The 23,640-nt window shown below is 37.6% G+C and overlaps 1 protein-coding gene across 1 annotated transcript in view; it reads right to left on the reverse strand.

The window, feature by feature from the left end:
* Nucleotides 1-10,737: 10,737 nt before the first annotated feature.
* WDR36 (WD repeat domain 36) overlaps nt 10,738-23,640 on the reverse strand; it is a 29,151-nt gene continuing 16,248 nt past the window's right edge. The window contains exons 14-23 of the mRNA XM_042822917.1: nt 23,066-23,231; nt 22,699-22,807; nt 21,878-21,957; nt 19,322-19,429; nt 17,650-17,747; nt 16,305-16,447; nt 15,591-15,707; nt 15,265-15,346; nt 12,640-12,827; nt 10,738-11,225 (exon numbers count right to left, since the gene is read on the reverse strand). Of these exons, the coding sequence (XP_042678851.1) occupies nt 11,076-11,225; nt 12,640-12,827; nt 15,265-15,346; nt 15,591-15,707; nt 16,305-16,447; nt 17,650-17,747; nt 19,322-19,429; nt 21,878-21,957; nt 22,699-22,807; nt 23,066-23,231 (1,241 nt within the window). The 3' untranslated portion in view covers nt 10,738-11,075. The remainder of the gene's footprint in view (nt 11,226-12,639; nt 12,828-15,264; nt 15,347-15,590; nt 15,708-16,304; nt 16,448-17,649; nt 17,748-19,321; nt 19,430-21,877; nt 21,958-22,698; nt 22,808-23,065; nt 23,232-23,640) is intronic.

Genomic DNA, 23,640 nt, shown 5'->3' on the forward strand with positions numbered 1-23,640 from the left:
GGCAGCTGTAAGTGGGAACCCAATGCGGTTGTACAGCACTCCTACACAACAACATACAGATGCTGTTCAGTGTAGCCATGACACACCATCTATTTTTCTAACTCTAACACCCTTCTCATAAAACTTACCTACATTCATGGATCACTGTCAAACTAAATATATCCAAACAAACTGTTCTAAAGCTTAGGATGAAAAGACCTCCCTTTAAGAAATAGGAAAATAGTACCAACTTTATGAAATGAGTATGAGCTGCTTAGACAGGGAATTAGCTCTTTGTAACTTGGTTGCTAACAAAGTAACAATGGAAAAAAAGCAACTGCCTTCCATGTTGGTCTCTAACAGGAACAGAAGCAGACTGTAAATAACAAAGGATAATTGTTACAGTTTGAATGCTGCAGTGGAAATTAAGAAGATTATTGGAACAAACAGGATTTTTCCTTTATTTTTGTACAATCTGAGGAACAATCCTGCCATTTTAGACAGACATCCTCCCTGTCAGTAAGAGCAGAAAAGTGTAACTAGCAATGTAAAGAGAGAACCTTGTTCAGAAATACCAAACGTAATTAGAAAATGCTGAATTCAACAGACATGCCCACATGTTATATTAAGGTCTTAAAATTGCTGTGGATGGTATATGGAAGCAGTAGTATGAATAACGTAAGAAAAAATTCACCAAAAAATAAAAGAAAATTGGAAGTAATTAATTAATATTAGTACTTCAGTTATTTAAATTTATTAGTATTAATTAATGAGTAATACCAGGAAACCTCTGCTTTTCTGGTTTGGGGAGGATGGCAGCAAAGCTAAGAAGATCTTGACAATGTCTTTTGGGGAAGAGCAAAAACCAACTAGAAGAGAAAAGAAGGAATATTAGACAATTATATTAGGCATCAAGTTTTACATTTTCTTAGATTTAAAATCTGTTTTAATTCATCTTTTGCTATTCTTGCTTATAGTTGATAGTTGAGTGAGTAATTTTGAAAGACAAAAAATCTTATGGCCATCTTGACTCATTTCAACAGAACAGTAGAGGCTGGAGCATCACTTAAAATTGTGTTGTTTACCTTTTCTTTTTAGGTAATTGGTTATTTCATTTAATTACTCCAGTGCACATAAAATAATTAATTGGCTCTTCTGAATGCAATTCTCAATCTTGATTAACTAAAGTTCAAGGACTTATTTGGCAGTCTTTTCCTCACAAGCTTAACAAAAATCTTTCTTATAGCACTTTCCCCCTGCCCCTTTCCAAATAACATAGTATTTTATTACAGAAAGAGAGTAGAAAATTAATATAAAAAAGTGTTCTTTCCCATTTTTATAGCAGATACACGCATCATAGAGGCCTTTTTCTTGTCAGCAGCTAAAGATTCACTCTGTGTATCTCTCTAAGGAATCTGTCATCTCAATTGACAGTTCATTTAGGGCTGTCAGTTATTAAATTCACAGAGCTAACACAGCTTAATAGTCGGATAGATCACAGCACTTCTTTTAGGAATGTACCGAGTATTTCAAACAGCATTTAAGGCAGATGAACAATAAATATGGACTAGTGCATAAACCTGTACTTTAGAGAGGCTATTGCAACCACTTTCTTTCTGATGGAACTCAGAATATTCTAACAGCACAGACTGTGTTTGTTTCCATCTCTACTATCAGCATTCGGCTTAAAATGACATTTCATTTGAAAATACCAGCCCAAAGGTCTTGATAGACTAATTTAAAAGAGGGTAGATTAATCTTATCTGAGCTGTTTTCATCTGAAGGACTGTGTCACTTCATCATGTGAAATCAGAAGATATTACAAATGATTTTTTTTTTTTTTTTTTTTTATTTGGCTGAGTTGGAGTATCCAGGAGATTGTGACACATGGTAAATCTATGGATCAACCAACCAACCCAGGTTCTCTTAACTCTAGAACTTCATCCATGGGTCTCAGCCTGGAGGCTTAAGTAGAGTTGGTACTGATAAATTAGACTATCTCAAAATTACTGATAACATCTGTAATAACCTGGACCTCAGCATTTTCTCCTTCAGCATATCAAGTTGATAAAACTGCTGAGAGAATATGTATCTGGACTGTTATTGCTATGGTTCTGCTTGAAAACTACTTTCAACACAGAAGCAAATGACGTGATAGAAGAACAGCACCTTCCCAATCACAATAGAATAGTCTCTCTTATATGTATGTGATATAACTGAAGTTTGTTCTCAAGGTATTGAGCACTGGGTCAGCTAAGAAACATTCTCTTATACACAGAACAGAGAGAGAGAGAGAGAATCCAACACGGTAAAATTTCATTAGCATGTAATACTGACAATATCTTTATCCCTTACATTTAAAGATTACTTCATTGTATTGCTTTTAATATTTCATTGACTTTTCTTTTCATACTGACTCTTCAGTATTTTATTCCTTTGTAATGTAATCAAATATTTATAAAGTAGGTTATCAAATTTTTCTGGCTCATAGGAATGGATATTATAATGAAAAAATATAGTTGGTGTCTTACCTTTACCTTACATTTTGTAGAGATGTAATCTATTCAGGTCTTGACAACCCCTTGAAATATTCAATACGTCTCAGCAGTAGATTTCTGTTGAGAAAAAAATAGCACATTTTGAAAAATTTTCACATCATTATTATGAAGTAGTTGCTTCAAAAATGTTCGTATTTTCCCACCTCATCATTTTGTTCTGTTATGTTGCCTTTTAAGATCTTGACACTGGCAATTGCAAAACACAGACGCAAATTCCATTGTATATTAAATCTGCTACAGTTTCCTTAGAAGCTGAGTTTCAGTGCTGGCTATCCTCATCATCAGGAAATCACCCCGGTCTAGTCCCTCAAGGACGGTGAAGAGGCATTATACAATTTGCATGTAGCAAAAGAATGATGTCATGCTGACGACATCCTCAGTGTTTAGCAGTAACCACCTGAGCCACTTTGGGATACTGCAGCCCTGTCCAGGCAGACTTGCCACAGGAACTGCGTAAGGCCTGAAGACCAAACCCAGCCATATGCTGGCTGTGAGGAAAGGATGCTGTAGTGCTTCCACTGCTAGGTGGGGAACAGGAAGAAGTGTGGATGCCTATATTTATCCACTACATGATTTCAGCAAACAAATCCCTTCTTCCCAACAGGATCACTGCTATTCACTTCAAACCTCTTTTTCTCCAGTGTAGAAAGAACAAAGTCTCTGTGTTGTTTTCCTTCATAACTCTTTCTGATGTGGTATCCAGGTATCTGCTCTGCTGTTTTCGTTTATGACTGTGGAAGATGCTCGACAGGGGATAGAATTACTGATGAAGAGGACATCTCCTTTCTCACTTCAGTCTGCACAGGTTCTTTACAACACCTTTTTTCTTAGTAAGGAGCAAGATTTATTTCTCATAAAACTCCCAGTTCCTGTAAAGAGATATCAGTCTGTTTCATTTATTATTTTGAGATTCCCACTGTCACTAAGCAGCAGGGTCTTGCTCCAGAAATACATTCTCAGACACTACTTCTTCCTCTAAAATAGCAGCACTTTTTCTCTAACTCAGCCAGCTATGTTCCTTTACAACCTTTCCTAGAGAGGTTGCTCGACTTCTCAGGTACATCAGACCTGGTATACTGGGAAGAAGGCTTTTGCTCAAGCAGAGCTATGTTACTCAATGGTTATAAAATACTCAGGCTTTAGAAGCTATTACAAAAAGATCTGTAATTGCAGCAGGGGATATAGTATAGTGGTAATACATGAGAACAAAACCTCCAGAGATAAAAGTCATGAACTTGTAAAGTGTTCAAATGTATTGTGTCAAACAGCAATTTTAGAATCATTTTTCTTATCAGGCATTTACTTGAAATACTTTCAACTCATTTGGCAGACTAATTCTTCTATGCCTCACTGCAAATCTCTCGAATGCCAGTAGGATTACTCAATGTTGCTGTATCTTAATTTATTGAGCTTCTTTGATATGGGATATTTAACAAAATATCAAAGCATTAAGCATAATTAGAACATGACTAAATTAACTCCTGTAATGTTGATTATACTGTTACTGAAAAGTAATACAACCCTATACTGCAGACCCTGTATCACCCATAAACCAGCTGACATTATGGGAGATATATAGCAGAGAAAGTGATAAGGAGACATGAAAGCTTGCCAAACTGTAATTGACAGCATGCCTATTGGTTTTAGTGGTAGAAATTTGCAATGTTTAATAACAGATTACCAAGTAATTAAGTACTATTATACTTGCACTGAGTTTTATTATTACATTCATAACTCTTCCTTCGTTCACCTAACCAGCCATTCAGTCCTGGAAAGCAAGCAGCTTTGTCAAGCATGGTTCAACCCTGTGCACCTCTGTGGGTTGTTCTTCATCATCTTGTCCTCGGTGTATCTGGAGATGGATTCCAAAAACACATGCAGCACAAGATCCAAGATTGCTTTGATGACTAAGATAAGTTTGGCCAACATACAGTTCCGTAGATCCTCCATTGCAAAGTTCTTAAAAGCTGGCACAAAAGTCTCAGCCTCCTTGCTGGGGCCTCTGAAACCACTGCATTTTTTTCATAGGTGACAGGCAGTGTTTTTGTATTAAGCAGCTCCCAGCATTTATGGGTGATTCCTATGCAGACTCATGGTTATGGGGACGTAAGTAGAAATCTAAGGTCCTTCTAAACCAATGCTCCCCTGCTCTTCATCACAAAGGATGTCAATACACACAGAAAAATAAAAGTAGACTTTGCCTGTGAAGACTGAAGAAAAAAAGATAGCAGCTATTTTGGTCCTTTCCATTCCATCAGTAGGGTGATGAATAGGGTAGGGTGGTTAGGGTAGGGTAGTTATTAATCAGTAGGGTGGTTACTCAACCACCAGATCTTCATCTAAACCTCCTTTTGTGATGAGCATATCTGTAGATTACCTTCATCTTGCTCATTCCTTTTGCCTACACAAGCGTCAGTCCTATATTTGGTCTTAATTTTGCTAAGTACTTCAGCAGTGTTTCTTCTTTGTTGTCTGCCCTTGCTTTTACCTATTTGTTGCTCTATTGCTGATCTAATTTTGCTGAGAAATTTCCTTCTTAGTCAAGTAGGCCTGCTGCCAAAATCACCCTCCTCCATGAGGGAATTGCTCCTTCCTGAGCTCTCACTACATTTTAAAAATCAGGCAGCAATCTCAGGCCCTTCTCCCCACACAGATAATTTCACCTCCTAGTAATGTCTTCAATTGCTGATCTTCAGTATGGCCCTGAGAGGCAGCACTCTCATCCTCCTTCCTTTGAAGGAAGCTGCAGGATATTTTTGTACAGATTACGCTGTTCTTGTGCCCGGAACAAAGCATTTTGATAAAAACATTGACATAGGCGCTCCTTAAATAGCATATGTTTATTTTGATTCAGATGGAATTTAGCTTTTTGAGGAGAATTATACCCACCCTTTTATCTGTCTTAGGAAATGAGCGAATATAAATGCTAATTTCAGTGATCTCAGTGATCAGTTCTTCCCTTTAAGAGAAAATGTTATCTGACTCTGAGAAAATATTCACCTGGGCTTTAAGAATTGCCTCATGTGGCAGGAAGGGATGAATTTCTTTTTCCAATGGGCTGAGCTGAAGGTTTTTCAGATCCAGCCATGCTGAGACACCAGCACTGTCAAAGCAGTTGTGAACATCAGTGCTGTAAGAGTGGTATGTCATAGCCAGGCTCTAGTGAGCTAAGTTTCTTGAAGCCTGTTGAGAATCTGAATAACCCTCAAGAAGAGTCTGGGGCACTGAGGAATGAGGCTGGATGGGTTTTTAAGTTCACATCTTCTGAGACCCCTACTCAGGACACAGAAAGTACTAGAGAGTTGCACAGGATAAAGCAAGCTTTAGGATCTAATTAAAATGGCAAATTTATTTTTACTTCATTGGCCTTCACAAAAGTTGCAAATGAGTTAGCATTCTATACATGCATTTACTCTATCTTATTCTAGATTATTCTACGGGTGCCTTCAGGGGACTGCCAGTGCTAAGATGGTCTGCTTCTTCAGATGTTGGCATATTGGATCTCTCAAAGTCAGCACATCGGTACTCCAGCCCACAGGATGTAAGGGAAATGGTATGCACTTCTGCTTGGCGATACAAACTGTTCTGTGACCTAGCAGAGCACGTATCTGTGGGCAAAAGAAATCTTACGTAGATTGGCATTAACCAGCAAGGCTCCATGATGTGCAACAAAGCATCGGAGATCTCTTTCAGTCCTCTTGCGTAGCATGTAATAGCACATTTGAAACAATCTTAGTGTCTGGCCTTCATTTCTCTTTCTTTAATTTACCCCTTCTTGATGAAAAGAGAAGCCTGGGTGCCAAAGGTTGTACATTACTCTCCTCTAAAACAATACTGCAAACTCATCAAAAATGCCACGCAGACTCCTTGCACCGTCATCAAGGAAGACACTGACTGGACACTGACAGGATTCTTCATCTATAAGAAAATTATTTTAAAAAAGATCACATTTTATTACAGAATTCTCTAGAAGCACAGCTTTTACAACACGTGATGCTCTAGAAAGGCTGATACACTAGCAAGACATGTTCACAAAGATTCTGTTGATGCTGATATTCAAAAGGGGAAACTACTTACGTTTTGGTGATCTTTAAGCAACCCCGAACTTCTTCCACACAGCCCAGCACCAGAGTTGAGACATGCCAATAGGTTCTTTGGCTTTTCTACTTCACAGAAAGCAAGCCAGTACCAAGGCAGTCTCTACGTTCTGGGGCAATGACACTTGTGTTACACCATTTTGCACAGACTTTGGATATTCCTAGCATTCCTTCTGAAGAAGAAAGTTAACAAATTTGAAATGTATTCCGTGTTAAAGCCCTCAGGTCAGTGGTCTGTGCTGCTGCAGAATAAGGTGTTAACATTTGCACCAGTTTATACTTGCCTTATATGTCCATATTTTTTCCTCATAATATCTGTATTTTTACTTAGGGGAAAAAAAAAAAAAAAAATTGGTTCTAGTGAAAGCTTATGAAGGCTCAGAAAGAGTAACTTTCATTGTTCAGAGCCAGGACCCACTAACAAGTTCAGGGGACAAAATCCACCTGTTTTGGTGTCAATTCATCCACAGGTACCAAATCAGTTTTCAAAGCACAGTTGGAAGAAAACAGAGGAAGTATTGAGATGCTACTGAATAGGGTTGATGCAACAGGAGTTGCTGTGTGGAACACCACCATCAAAAGCTGAAAGGGAAAACTACGGTGAAAAAGGGACACATGCAGCCACAGACAAGTAGCAGACTGGAGAAGAAGGTGGGTTGAGTGCTGAACACAAGGCAGAGTGGAGAATCCTAACTGCAGGCTGCTATCAGAGCTGGCCTGCAACAGGCTTAATGTTGCCTAAGTTCAATAAAGTCATCAGTAGCTGTTCTGCTTTGAAGAAAACCAAGGGTTAACCCCAACTGCTCTGCTGGTCCAGCTAATCTGTTATCTTGCATCATACCCAATGTAATCTTACAATGAAAATTAGCTAAGTTAAAGCTCTTACAGATAATACAAAGCTAAATCCAGCAATTCAGTTGTACTACTTTAAACCATGATCAATAATTTTGATAAATAGATCAACATATTGCCTTTGATGTCTTAGATAAAGGAATATCATAGGAATCAGCATGTGAAATACACACTTGCATCCAGTTGCAAGCCAAAATCATTTCTTATTCTAAAAAAGTCATCAGTGGCATAAAGCTGCTCACCACTTTGACTGGGATGGAAACTCAAAATAAAAGGCTGAGAACAGGGAGTCAGAACTGCCATTATAAGAATAGTCAAATGCTGCTGAAATAGCATGGTGATAAGGAGAGTTGAGAAAAGGACAAATGAATGAAGAGGGATATCACAGTGAAGTACTTTTTCTGAAGAAAATGACAAAAATGTTTAAGGCATACTTAAAACTCATCTCTTTATGACAAATTGCATTAACACATCTGATGAGATTATTCAGATTGAAAATGTTATGTCTACAGTGCTGCACATAAATCATTAAAAATAGTTCGCTGGTTCTGCTTTCAAGAGCCCAGTCTGGCGAAAAGCAGGCTTTTTTTCCAAGCTCCTTCAGGTAGTCCAGCGAAAATAATCTGGGAACAAAGCAAAACCAACAAAATTACACATTACTTCTCCCTACAAATTTTACGAGTTCTGAAAACAAATCTCGTACATATGATTCCAAACGTGTTGAAATAGATCTTCTACGGCTGTGAAAAAGAACATGAGCAAGCTCAGTAAAATGAAGGGACTGGAGCACCAGTACCCTCATTTGTGTATGCTGTATCTATAAGAAGTAGGAAGGACATACCAGTAGAAGGTAGCAGGTCTGGAGTACACAAACAGAGACACAATTTTTGATTAAATTTTTAATTAAATTGTAGGTCCTGTTACAACAGGATGTTATGGAAGACAACTGGGATCTACAGGATATTTAGATGAACTCACAGGGAACAAACAGGTCTTTCACAGTCTATTAAACACAACTGCTAAGAATGCAGCTGGGTCAGGAAGTATCTGAACAGCTGACTGCAGAAAGCTGGCATGATGTGCTTGAGAAGGGATCACTTTTATACAGGACTTGTTCTTTGTTTCAGCTGGAGTCAGGGCAGTACTCTTTACAAATCTTTGCTCTCGTTCAGGAAGAAAATTATTTTTTCCTTGTTCCTTCTGACAGTGCAAAGTGTACTGGCTTACATACCTTTGTACTTCCTGCTGGCTCAAGAAATAAATCACTAAGATCTCCTAAATCAGGTGGTTATTTTTAACACAATTACAAGCTCAGAGATTTATTACACATTTACTACATTTGAAGTCCGAGGGATTTGGGTGCTGCCTCAGATCTGTTAAAGAAATTGGGAATAAGAAGCTCTTGAGAATTACATCATCAGAAGCTAACCATTCTATGTTGAAAATGATCTTATATCTTAGAAAGATGCTTACAGAAAGGCTTAGGTGTACATCCCTTCCCACTCACTCTGTGTTCTCAGCCCTATCTAGCCAAAACACTGGAGTCTAGAAACTTCTATAATATTTCACCTTTCACAAAACCTTAGTACAACTTAGGCTGGAAGGGACTTTAAGGCCCCTCCACCCACGTCCAAGGCACTGCCCTAGGCTGGGTTGCCACCCAATAAATCAACATCTAATGTGACTTCAGCTTAAAGAACTGTCAACTTTCACAGCTTCTCTACGTTGTTCTAATCTTCCTTCACCTTCGCACTCCTCTGATAACCTTAATAAGCTTTACTGCACATTTGAGAGCAAAAAGGATGCTGATCTCATGCTGCCTGTGGGCGCCTGAAGTGCTCTGCAGTACTCCACACCACATCTACGTGTTAGTGGTCTTTGCAGAGTACGTGACAAAGTAAGTTCAAAAGTGTGACGGCAGCCCTCTGCCAAAGGCAAAGCATCTATTTTTCGAGTATTCTCACCAAAATTACATACATTTGTATTAGCTATTCTTTCACGCTATGTGAATAGCTGGAGCAAGTGCAACACAGCAAATGTATTGAGTGAGCATGTCAATGGTTCAGGACAGACCATGATCGCTTCTAAGATTCCTGGACGACTGAGGTCCCCATCCAAGCTTGCTATGTAATCAACGCGACCCACTCACTCCAGGTGGCATCAGTACCACGATGGATGGAGGGAACCTTTCCCTTGAACATCCAGTTTAGCACTGGCTGTCGAGGTGCCAGGAGCAGCTGTGTTTCAGTACCGATTACTTCAGAAGCAGGCCAAATGCCCTCATACATGGCTAGGATCTTTTCAGTTGGAGCTCAGCCCTCTTCTGAACCCCTGTATGTTCCACTCCAGAATCGCAGGGGTCGGCCTCAGATTCTCTCCTGAGGCTCTTTGCCACAGACTCCAAGTGGGACCTTTCTCTCCAGTAGCGGTGTGCAGGATACTCTGTACATCCTGTCCCATCTGCACCGGCCCCAAGGCCATGGCACGGGCTATCTCCTCTTTAATCTGTTCAAAAGCCTGCTGCTGCTCAGGACCCCACATAAAGTCATTCTTCTGCATCACCTGATAAAGGGGACATACAGCAAGGCATCAGCAATGTCAGTGGTGGCATACCACTTGGCTGCTTTTCACTCCAGTTCATACTGGAGTTCTAACATGTCTGGTACAGCACTCAGTGGGAGTGTGACTTCATTCACTTAGCCTACCATCAACCTCCATTCTCCACTGGCTTTATGCACTGGCCATACAGGGCTGTTAAAAGGTGAGTTTTGCTCACTCTAAAGGTTAAAGAAAATCCCTTTTGTAAATTCCCAAACACTACTGTCTTAAACCTAAATTCACTAAAAGTTTTTAATTCAAGCAAAAAAAAAAAAAAAAAAAAAAAAAAAAAAAAAAAAAAAGTCCTCATAACTCAAGGCATTTATTTCTGTAATTTTTGATCTCCTTAAGAGATCATCAGAATCTGATGCTACAAAATTAGACTGAGAAACTTGACATAAAATGTTTTTTCCCCACTTCCCCACCAATTACCACCATTTGTGATCACCAGAAACCTCTGCTTAGTGAATATAGCTTAGCAATATGTGGAGAAAACATTTACAAGGTTTATGCACTCTGATTTCAGAAGAATGCAATTTTTTGTACTCCCTTGTTTTAAACCAATATTTAGAATTGTTTAATGATTAAAATGCTCTTTAGTTTTGCATTAATGGTACTGATTTGTTAAGCATAATAAATATTACAGACTCTCATACAGAAAATATACTCCCATTTTTTTATTTTAAATCATTTCTCCCTTGGGAATGACATAGAACTTCACTGGGGACAACAGTGGGGGGGTTAGGAGAAAGTTCTTCAGCAGAGGTCGACAGGCATGGAACAGGTTCCCCAGGGCAGGGGATACGGCCCAACCTGTCAAGAGTTCAGGGAGTGTGTGCATATTCCTTATGTTCTAAAACACTCCGTCCTAGACAGACATATAAAATGCAGCATCAGAACTTCCAGGATAAATCTTGGAATTCAGTAACTTTGGCAAAAAAAAGTTGTACTATTTTTCTGAGGTTTTATGCAGTCAAAACTCTTAAATATTTTATAGCAAAGCACTTTTCATATATGTTAGCACACACAGACTCTGATTGAAAAGAGTCTGCAAATGAATCCAGGTTTCCTCAAGTTGCGTTGACAGTCCAGATATTTCTTCCAGGAGGCTTGACTCTGATGAAATAATCTTAAGATGTAACTGAAAAGTAAAAATATGCAGCAGTTAGTAAAATTGACACAGACCAGATTCAGAATATCAGCTTCTTCAGTTACATTACTGAAAGCAAAGTATTGGAATTGAATGAAGACAGTTCTTCAATTCATTCATTTATTCAATTTAATCCTCCCACCTCTTTTTTTTTTTTTTTTTTGCTAGTCTTTCAGAAGCCATTTTCCTCCCAAATATTCAGAAGCTTGGATAAGGCAGCAAAACATCCTACTAGATGTACTGATGCTGCTGAATCTATCCTAATCACACACTTCTCTAGAGGGTAACTTTTTCCTCTGTCCAAAAACTGCATCATAAACTTGTGTTCAATTTAGAAACATGAAAGAGATGCTCTGAGATCAATCATGATTATTATTTCAATTATCTGTATTGAATAAAGCAAAAAGAATCATGTCACACACTCCTAAAGATATGGAGGATGTTTTTTTCTTATATAATGTATTTTCTTTATAGACAGTAACCTCGGTAAAGCAAAAAGAAAAGCAGTATTTCAACCATGTATAGAGTCACTGTATTATTAAGTGGTAACACTTATTGGATGGAATAATAATTTTCTCAGCTACAGCATAAATCTAGGAGTTTTGATAAGCTCTGAGCTGTCTTCTCTAGAATCTATAACAAAATATATCGTTGTGCATTTAGAATAGGGGGAATTTGTATTTTGAAGTGTTTCACTCTACAGATTTAGTTATATTAGCTTGTAGCATTTGGTCTTGTTGACATAACCCTATGCATTCCACTTAACACCAGCAGAAGAAAGAGACAAAATAAAATCCTGAAATAATTAAGAAATGTGCTGTTAAATAGACATTACCACATACCTGAATGGTTTAACAACTTTCCCATTAAGTTGTAACTAATTGCTTTCTCACAGCTTCACACAGTAGGTAAGAGGGCACAGCACTATCAGAAAGGTTTTGATTCTCTACAGAACCATTTGAGTAAACACTATTGCATTTTATCATGGTAATCTTGTAACTTCACACCTCTGGGAATAATTTGTCAGATCTGTGAAGCTTAACAGTTGACAGAAGAAAGGCAGACCACTGACACATGAAGTCGGACTTCCAATCTCAAGGGGTAAGTGCAATAATATGCTTACTTTACTTTCCCAAACGCTGTGCACTGAGTTACTTAAAATACAGAAAATCTTAGCTTAAAAATGAACAACCATTAAGAAATTATCTGTGTTACAAAAAACAAAACGCGCAGAACAAATAACCTGTAAAAAAACCCCCCACGTTTGGTAAGTCTTTTTAAAACCATCCCCAAAAGAAACCATTTAAGATAAACAGCTGTAGTAGAGAGTTCACACAGATTTTGTGTCCTTTCACTGGACCATTTTATTCAGGAGTAACATAAACTTTTAGGAGAATACTGTTACCTTTAAAAACAGCGCAAGGTACGCTTGAGCAAGTTCAAAGTTGTACTTCTTGTTCAGCATCATCCCAATCATTCTCAAAAAGCTTAGCATCACCTCCAGGGAACCACCACCCTCAGGGGCCAAACTCCTCAGCTCTATCTCAATACTAGATGGTCCCAAGTCTTTCAGCAAATTAAGTGGAGCTGTATCTATGTTAAAACACAGAGCAATCATCATCATTAACATCTGCAGAAAAGAATCTCAGGAATCCATCCAATGCAATTCAGAACATTTGATATATAATCATAAAGCAAAAGCTCAAATTCCTAACGTTTCCTTACTATTCTTTCTTTCCACAAAATGTCATAATTCCTCTAACTCACCGTATGCCTCTGAAAAATACACCTCTAATAAGGAAACTGCATTTTTTTCTAAGTCCACCTTGACAAATACAATTAATACCTTTCCACAAATTTCCTTTAACTTCTGTGCTTTTGGACAAACTATGTCTCTGATCAACTAGTTAAGACTGACATTTTTTATTTCTTTTCGACAAAGAGAAGGAATTATCTTTTATTCCAAGCCATTATGGCAAATATATCTCAGAAGAAAGAAACCAATTACTATTGTCTCTAGCAATCCTTAGTGTTCATTGCTATTGACATTAAGCAAAGTAAAACATAACCTGGTGCATTTAAGGGAATTATTCCTTGTTAAGTAAATTTCTTCTGCTTTTCTGGGGCGGAGGGGGAAAACTTCTCTGTAATGGAAATATGCAAAATTTACAAGGAACTTTTTTCTCCTCCTTTTTTCATATATGTTCTTCCTCATAATTACTGCAATCAAACCTGTTCTCTGAGCACTGTTTTAGAAATGCAAAAATAAAAGCATATGTGGATGCAAACACAGCTTTTGGTAGCAAAATTTTTAATGCTGTCAGCTGATTAATATTTCAGTTTCTGAAGTTTCTAAGGAAAGCTGTTTCTTATACTCTCATATCATTGTAACTACTAATATCAGGTATTAGCTAGTTGGTTTAAATTCATTTCTGTGCATGATATTTAATTCCTATGGAGATAATTAGCTAAAGGAAAGGTGTGATATTAGCAGTGCTGAAGGGATGCATTAACTCATTTTTGTGCTGTGAGAGACTGAAAAACCAAGCATGGAATACACCGTGAAATCAGTATACACACAATATGGAAAATGTGCCCAGTTAAATCGATATTCTGCAGTCCTGCTCTGCAGTGCAAAACCCTGCCTCTATTCCAATGTTAAATTAGGATGGCTTCTAATGTACCACTACTTATTTGCATGGCCTATTCGTCTTCAGAAGAGGTGCTTGTCAAATACCAAGCACAGAACCATGCTACACACCAGTGGAGTACTGGGAGCGGACCAACAGGCTCCCTGGACTAGGATTACAGCACAGACCCTGCAGCACACTGTTGTTTCAGCAGAGATGATACAGCCTGATGGCAGCCCAGGGGATCACTACTGCAGTGCATCACGGAGTACGCTTGTTTCCTGGTGCAGACAGCCAGAAGAAGCTTAATTTGGTTTTTATATTTTCAACTCATATTTTAGTCTTCTCAAGGCAGTTCTAAAACAGCTTAATAGAATACTCTCAAATGACATACAAAATAAGAGACAGAATAAACCCACAACTTGCTTGTAATAGATGGCCAAAATAAAGTATATACACAACATGTTCTAAGCTCTTCAGAACTGCCTCATAGATAAGGTTTCAGTAGCTGTCCATTTAAATTTCCAGGTCAGTTACTGTATGGGAACTGCTGAGTCACTGCCTGAACCTCTGATCATCTGAGGCGAGCCATGAGTCAGCCAGAGGAGCACAAGTGAAGGTGGAGCCTGGCTCCACCCCTCCTAGACCTATTTAAGAGCTGGCTACCAGTGGGGAAGGATCTCTTCTGGAGATCCCTTCTTCTGGTGCTTTCTGTAGATGAGCCTAGCATACAGGTACACCTTCCATTTATTCTCCTTATTATCCTAGTCTACTTTGCCTAACTCTCTTGTTCTTTTGTGATTATAACATCTTAATATCCATTGATTATGCAGTTACATTGCTAAAAATCCCAATTTCAGTGATTCTGTAGCAGCACTGTATCAACAAAGAAAACAGCAGCTATGTTCATTCTCACCAGAATCTTAAGTAAAACAATTTCAAGAATGCTAAAAAAAATAAAAACAATCCAACAAATTTTGTCAATTAGGTCAGTTAAAAGTAAGTTTGCTGAAAGTTCAGAGAAGTAGTCTTTGCAAGCAGAATTTGCTAAGCAAATCAGAGTTCTCATGTTTCAATGAACCATCAGATTATTCCTTATCAGATCATTCCCTTCCAAATAATAAAAAGCATGTTTTCTGGATGACAGCATCACAACCTCCATGAACATCTAGCAGTCTTAACAAAATTACCTGCTTTCTCTAAGCAGTTTTTAGCCAGTTTGGCTCCATGCTGCCAGCCGGCTTGATCTTTGGTCAAGATTGTATATATGTTTCTTAGCTTTACAACTATCGTGTAGATCATAAGTGCATTTTCCTACATATATTGCAATTCTGACATTTGAAATGAAACATGCCAAAATATCACCAGCTTCTACACATCAGTGAAATTTCTTAACTTACATTCATTAGTGCTCAGGGCTTCTTCCAAACGAACGTAGAAATCAGATTTCTGTGCCAGTACTCCAATATTTACTACCTTTGACTAAAGCATGAAAGAGTAAGTAAATATACATAAAAATATAAACATATTTGCATCTCAGTTATACTCTTTTCCTGACATGATGAAGACCTACAGAAAAGCAGCATTAATATAAATACATTAAAATTGGTGAAGTCTACAGCAAAATTTCAGTTAGGATTAAAAAGCCTTAAGATTTTATTGTACAAACAAAATTACACACTAGATAAGCATTACTATATATATATATATGTTTTTTTTTTTTTACCTGTGTATCATTTTCTTGCTCTGGAGCAGCATATCGGGGAATAAGACCAGGAACCGTGGGGATGAAGAAAGGGGCTGACTTGGGAACCTTTGGTGGTTCTCTTGGTTTATTTTTTTTCTGTTAATAACATATTTAAATAAGTCACGATCGCAGTAGGAACAAGCAAGTGGGAATTTCTGTTGTCAAGAAATTAATTTTTAGAATATCACAAAAACTATTAGAACTGAAAAGTAAATATATAGAAAAATACTTGACTGTTGAATATGAACTGAGTATAAATTATTTAGAACAACTCTCCCTCAAATCCCAGAAACTGTGATTAGAAGTCTTTTGCAATCTTCTACTGGAAAATCCAGACCAATACCTGAAAAGTGAGATCAAGTCCTGTGTACAGATAAATGCAGCTCACAGCTCAAAGACAAACTATCCAGCTGTATGCTAGTATTTTTTATTTATTCCCTCTTTTTCTGTTTATTGGAATGGCTGCCTGCTGTTTGGAGGCACTTGGAACAGATTTATGGACACTCACAAGATGCACTAAAAAAAAATACCTTACTTCAGACAGTTATTTTGCATGTTGCACGAATCATTATGGCAAAAGTTACTGAAAGCTCTTCTCAGAGACTGCTTACAGAAGAAACAGCCTTTATTTTACCTGCTTCTTCAGAAACACATGCTACAGTAGATAAACAACGATGTACCTCATAATATTACCTTGATAACATCAAGACTGAGGAGATTCTTCCATCTTGATTCAGGTAGTAAGGACAGAGTTACCAGCTGTTCCCCCAGTTGCTCTGGTGAGTCATACTCTACCATCTCATCACATTGGTCTTCACCTTCTGCAACATCCACATCTTTAAAGAACAAATATATTTTATGAACATATATAACTTCTTAATTATTATAAATAAAAACACAATTATTTATTTTGCAATTAAAAAAAAAAGTGTTGCAGATATTTGTCTCTTAGCATAATACCTGACAAGCTCCAGTAACAAACTTCTATCAATTCAGTGAAATAATAAATTATAATAATTGTGCCTAAAATGTAGAATTTAATAGACAAGACTGCCAACATATGTTTGCAAAGCAAACAGCTTCACTTTCTGTTTTCTTTTTGCATGCTACACAGCTGAGTCCATGAATGTTCCAGAAAAGCCTAAAATCACAACACCAGAACATTCTAAGTTTTAAGCATCAAGCAGAAGCCTTACATCGGTCGAAGACAAGAAGTGAATTCAAGCATTATGCCAGAATCAATTTATAGGATTAAAACATGAACACGTATGGGAGGAAATCCTATCTCCCTAGTTTAGGCATCTGAAAAGAAAATGTGCCTAATTAAGAGATCAACAGAGCAGGTTACTTGCTCTTTTAAGCAGTCAATAGCTAGGTGTGTCTCTCATCCTGCTGGATATCAAAATATATGCACTGCACCTTACGAGAACAAGAAAATTTATCACACAAGATCTCCATCTAGAGGTCTTCAGATGCACAGTTGTTGGTACTAAATGTAATTATAATGCAATTTAAGCTATTCTTCCACTCAGAATTCAATACAGGACTGCAGAAGGTGAGCAAAAGCCAGTCTTCTTGCCCATATGTGACAACACAGCACTGAAAGTACCATGGCACAAAAGCTGGAGGGGAAAGGAACAAGCAGAGACCTTGTCCCAAATGCTAAACAGAAATATTTATTTCAAGCACCTCTGATAGAGGTCAAAATGTAAGATACTTAAGGCAGTCTGGGCTTAAAGAAAGCAATCAAATAGTCAATCAAAACAAGCATTCTTATTACCCACAAAACCTACTTGAACCAGTGAAGGTAATCAGAATGTAATTCTGTATGTTCAAATGCAGAAAAATAAACAGACATTTCAGTAAACATTAGAGCACAAGGAGTAGGCCAAAGTCTGCTAGAAATGGTAGAATAAATAGAAATTCAGGAATTCAGAAACAGAATAATAAGACACCAAGTTTTCACCAAAGAAATAAAAAGTGTCTTCTATTTGAAATTCAGTATCACATAGAAAATAATCTTTTGTCTGAAGGTCACCTTGCAGAGGGCAGGTGCCAGGGAGTGTTACCACAGAAGGCTCAAAGTCTGCTGGAAGGGGCCGTAAAGAGACGAGTGAATATAAAGAACGGTTGGACCTGAAAAATAAAATAGACATTTTAAAACCAATTTTCATGTGAATGGGAACAATTCACTCAGACAGAGTTCCACTGCAGCCTAATATTACCGCACTCTAACTAAACATCAGGTTTCACTAAAGATAAACAGATGAGCATGAAATGAAATGCAACTGATATGTACTGTTAAAAAGTCTGAAAGAGAAGAGTTATGCTAAAGTATTATTGCCAAAGACTTCATATAGCAATAGGAATTCGTTTTACTTCAATCAGTGCTAATTTCTGCATTTATTTCCAATGGCAAAATTACCTAAAAATCTTGCTTGCACTTAGTAGGTACAAAGTATTATGCAAATATAAATGATTCATCCTACTTTCAAATAATTACAGAGTGGCATTCATAACAAATTTTCTAAAAGTTTGAAACCTGCACATGAGCAATTAGGTAAATGACTTTTTTGCCATTATAAGCCTAAGGTAGATAAGAACTTTCGTAATTACTTCTAACAAACCTCTTCTACTTAATCACAGAAAGGTCTAACAAGGGAACACCCCTCAGGTAATCCCATGAGGAGTACTGCATCCAGGCCTGGGGCCCACAGCAAAAGAAGCACGCAGAGCTGCATGAAAGGGTCCAGAGGAGGGCCACAAAGTTTATCAAAAAAGCTGGTGCAACTCTCCTATGAAAAAGACCACCCTGGAGAAGAGACAGCTACAAGGAGACCTCCAATACTTAAAAGGAGTTTACAAGCAGGAGGGAGACTGACTTTTAACATGGTCTGATAGCAATGGGATAAGGGGGAATGGCTTGAAACTAAAACAAGGGAGATTTAGATTAGATGTGAGGACATCATTTTTTAATCAGAGGGCAGAGAGGCACTGGCACAGGGTGCCCGGAGAAGCTGTGGCCAATCCCTGAAAGTGTTCAAAAGCAGGCTGGATAAGGTCCTGTGAAACCTCATCTAGTGGATGGCAACCCTGCCCATGGCAGGGAGTTGGAACTGGACAGTCTTCAAGGTTCTTTCCAATCCAAGCTATTCTGTGAGCCTTTAATCCACTCATCTGGCAACAGGAAAACAAAAACTAACCATCAAAAAAATAAATAATATGTTACTTCCATTCTACCCTAGCCAATCATTTGCTTTCAACTTGTATCAAATTTAACTAAGATGCATTTTTCACTTGTGCTGACCTAACATTAATAAATAAATAAACATAACTTAATAAATAGTTTAATTAATAATTCCTTATAAATTCCTTTGAGGAATTTCAAACAATTTTGTACACTAATAAAAGCCCCTCAGTTAGTAACACTGTATGAGCAATAATACTCAAAAGATCAAGAAAAAAGTAGACTCAGAGAAATGGTTTACAGAACTGTTTACAGAGAGAAACAGAAAAAAAATCATCCCTTTATCAGAGTAAGTATATTAACGACAAGAGATTTAAAGATTTACAGCTCACAGCAACAGAGAATACCTCAGTCTTTTAGAAGAAAAGATGACAAAGCTCTTGAGATACATACATTTGCCATGACGGTGGTTGAAAGCATCCAGCCCCATTTGAAGTTCTTTACAGAAATAAATATTACGTACCACAAATAAATTCCAAGATCATCCACATGGGCTGAAGCTAGAAAATCTCCTGTAGGAGACATAGTAAGACTCACTGCTGCAGAGTCTAGCAGAAAGCAATCTATGAGGCTAAAAGAGAAAAAAGAGAAGTCGTTAGCAAATTGAACTTTTTGTTCTATACGTATCTAAATTACAGCACGAATAGGATTGAAAGCAAGCAGGACACTGTAAACACAAATGCAAACCAGCATAACAGAAGTATTCAAACACATCATATAAACTCAGTGAATGAGTGGCATTGGACAACAAACCAATTACATTCATAAAATTTTGTTATCAGCTACAGCTGGAACATTTATTCTGCCTCCTAAGAAACTCTGAGGGAAGTTTGATGAACCGTCTGTCCACATTCAGCTCCTTAGGCCCAATGCACTTCCAGCAGCAATAGATTTCATACTTCCATGCAGCCCCGTACTGCTCTGAACTCATATTTTAGTTAGTTCTCTGCCATCAGTTGTTAATACTTCCATTCTATACGGATACATCACATGCACTTGATTAACTTGGAGGTCTAATGTCCCTCAAGTGAAAAATGAACAACTTCCTGCAGTATTTTTTCTCTTGACATTATCATAATTTATCATAATTTATACCATTCCCTGATCACTCCTTTTACTACTGCAGAAAAATGGAAAGAAAAAAAAAAAAATCACGTAAGAAGGAAGTTAAAATATTCAGACGTGTGCAACTATTGCAACAAGTCACTTTTGAGTTCTAACCATTGCTGCAACTACTGGATGACACACATCCTAGTAGGACTTCCATACAAATTCATGTTCACTGCAAGGTTTGTCACTTTTCACAATGTCATTTTCAGTTACTTAAAACTACACAAAGTACTTGAATGTGTTCACTGACAGACACTTGGACCCATGAAAAAGGATGTGAATAGATCAGGTGAACGGCAGCATGGATGATGCCACGCTTAGGGCTTTGGGATCTACGATCTCAGTTGCACCTTTGAGAGACTGGACATGCTGATGTCAGATAGGATGCAATTGACCAGGTGGGACAAGAGTAGCAGACTGGATGGACTCATCAGCAGAACTAGAGTTTATGGGGAAAGGGGATGCACCTCTGACTGATGGAAGAGCCGGAGAACTGTCAATTTAAGAAATAGCATGGAGAAGACTCAAAATTGTTCCAAAGAGGGCTCCCCCAAGAATGTAACACAGCCAATACCCCAGCTAAAGTGCCACTACACCAATGCACACACATGGAAAACAAGTACAAGGAGTTGTTGTGCAATCAGATCACTATGACCTAATTGCTGTCACAGAGACATGGTGAGATCAGCCAAAAAACTGAAATACTTCAGTTGAAGGCTATGAGCTTTTAGAAGAGATAGGCAGCTGAGCTGCCCCCGATATGTGACCAATGGCAAAGGACTGCCTCTGAGAAACAGCCACAAACAGGCTGAAAGCTTGCTGGTAAAAATTAAGGACATCTGGTTGTCAAGGTCTACTTCAGGCCACCAGATTTAAGGGAGCCTGTTGACAAGGTCTTCTGGCCTCAGATACAAGAATCATTATGCTTGCAGGCTCTTATCTGGTGGGGTATTTCAACCACCTGCTAGGAAAGCAACTGGAAGTCTGTAAACAATCCACGAGACTCCTGGAGTCCACTGAGGACAAATTCCTGGTCCAGAGGTCAGACAGACCAACCACAGAAATGTTACTGAAACTGGTGCTCACCAATGCAGATGAGCTCATTAAGATTGGAGGTAGGCTGGGCTGTAGCAATCATGCCCTGGTTGAGTTGAAGATTTTTATTAAGAGCTGTTGCTCCTTTTCAATAAATTCCTCAGCCTACAAAACATTTTCTTATAATTCTGAAAACAAGCAAGCGAACAAAAACAACAACAAAAAACAAAAACAAACAAACAAAAAAAACCAACCAGCAACCAAACAAAAAAACAACAGGGAACATCATGTTGTATCTAGATCTCTGCTTGACCAGAATTTCTGAAGTAAAACTTACATGTTTTTAAAATGAACCTAATTAAGAACAGGCTTCAGTTCAAAAAACAAACTGGATTAATACTTCAGCATAATGGAAGTAATTCACCTTAGCAGTCTCTTTCTATTTTGAATATATAACTGCTTTGGGACAAAGACATTCATACTTTTTTTTTTTTTACACTTACATGAAAACTCTTAATTTCATAATCAGATCTTAGAGACACTGGTTATACTGCATTCCCTGAAAAAGGCACAAAACCTGGTCCTCAAAAGTGATTTCAGTTACTTGAACATTTGTTGGGAAAATAACAGTGGTTACATTCTGGCTATCAGGTTCCTGACATGCAGATGGACTACTTCCTGTTATTACGACTGTGATGACTGTGGACAGCACATTACTGTATTTGCTGCTCACTCATCAAGATAACTGAACAAAACTTTGAATATCAGAAAGTACAGTTTGGTGACAGATAATCAAGCCGGAAGGTTTTTTGCCACTCAGAAGACAGAAAGGAGTTCACACCATTTGTTGCTACAGCTTTTTCAACCAACTCACCATCCAGAGGGAAGGTCCCAAGTCTTAATAGTACAGTCCATTGATGAAGTTATTAGCCAACGACCATCAGGACTGAAAGTCTAAAATAAAATACTCAAATTTTAATGCCACAGCTTTGTTTTAGATGACTTTCATAGATCATGATGAAATGATCTGGCCATAAAATAAAATTGACAACACCTTATTAAAGAGTGAAAAGAACAAAAATAGAAACTATTTCACAATAGGTTTAAATATACTGACCTGTTCCATATGTCTTTACGTATTTTGGACCCCACTTTTAAACAACGTAGCATAAAATTGAAGAAATCAAATACTCACTTCCTAACATGAAGAATTAAATCAGACACTAACAACAGGGTATCTTAGTGAACGTTGCAAACCACAACTACATAAATCATAAAATAAGGAAGCATCAGTGCGTAGCATAACCTCAGATCTGTTTACACCACTTATTTACCTGGTTCATCTTTTCTACACGTATACTTCAAGACTAGCTGAATTCTACACCTCAACTTGACTTTCACTATTTGCTGGTGCTTTTTTTTGTTAAATTCCAAATTAGCTTCTTGTAAAGTTATAATAAAATACCAAGGTACCCTAAAAAGACACATCCATTTGAACGACACATTTTAACATGAAAAAGGTCATCATCAAAACTGCTATACTACAGTTTTACCGTTCACTGCTGAATACAATACTTGGTGACTGAATATTTGCAAAGAAAACTCTGCCTTTAGAATGAATAAGGTATATATATATATATATACATATATATATATATACACAGAACTTACTGCAGAAAATGAGTTAAAAATTACCATGTCATTAATACGTCCGTGGTGTCCTGAGAACTTCCTGACAATCTTCCAGGTTTCTATATCCAAAACACTAATGCTGAAGTCATCAAAGGCAATTCCTAGAATGCCACTACCAAGAATAAATAACATATGTCAGTGAATATTTGGAGATAAATGAAAACAACTTACTAACCTCACTTCAGGATATCTTTATCCTGAATTAATCTAGAGAAAAACAGGATAACACAAACTTCTTCAGTCTAGCAATATGATTTGTACAACCAGCAGCCTGTTGTATTTCAAGCACCAAAAATGCAATCTCCATTACAATATTTGTCACCTAGAATTTATCTACAGCAAACAGTATAAAACAGCTTTATTTTCTTACCTATCTCTGTGAAGCAGAATTCCACTTGGAGAAGAAGAAAGATCAGTAGAGTGAACTAGATCTTTAGCTTTGAATTTCCAAAATTTAATTAATCCATCACTTCCAGCTGTGATTGTCAACTGGTTTAATCCATCCACTGCTACCCCTCTAATAGGCCCCTCATGAGCTAGAAATCAAGAGAAAAGTTTTGTCTCAAAATTAAATACAATTTAGAAATCAGCATAATGCTAACTGTTCTGCATGGCGTTGCCTAGCCTAGCTACACTAAATGAGCTGTAAAACGTGACCAAAAAGTCTAAAGTGACCTGATAAGACCAGTTGAGTTTCATTTTTTTTTTTTTTTTAAATCAGTACAGAAACCAAATACGCAAAATATGCAAAATTAACTGATTTTCAAGTTAACACCCAGGCGGAACATAATTTAATTCAAACCACAAAACAAAAGGTGCATACAGCTGAACCTGAAGATTAACTTTAATTTCTGCTTTCAGCTGGGGAGCTTTTTTTAACGTTAAGTTTGAAGATCTTTTTTCTCTCACTTATGGAGACTACTACTCTTACTCAGAATTTACTGC

Source organism: Centrocercus urophasianus, unplaced genomic scaffold (genome assembly GCF_019232065.1).
Source record: "Centrocercus urophasianus isolate 14NV4802_14NV808 unplaced genomic scaffold, USGS_Curo_1.0 seq_21, whole genome shotgun sequence".
Lineage (NCBI taxonomy): Eukaryota > Metazoa > Chordata > Aves > Galliformes > Phasianidae > Centrocercus > Centrocercus urophasianus.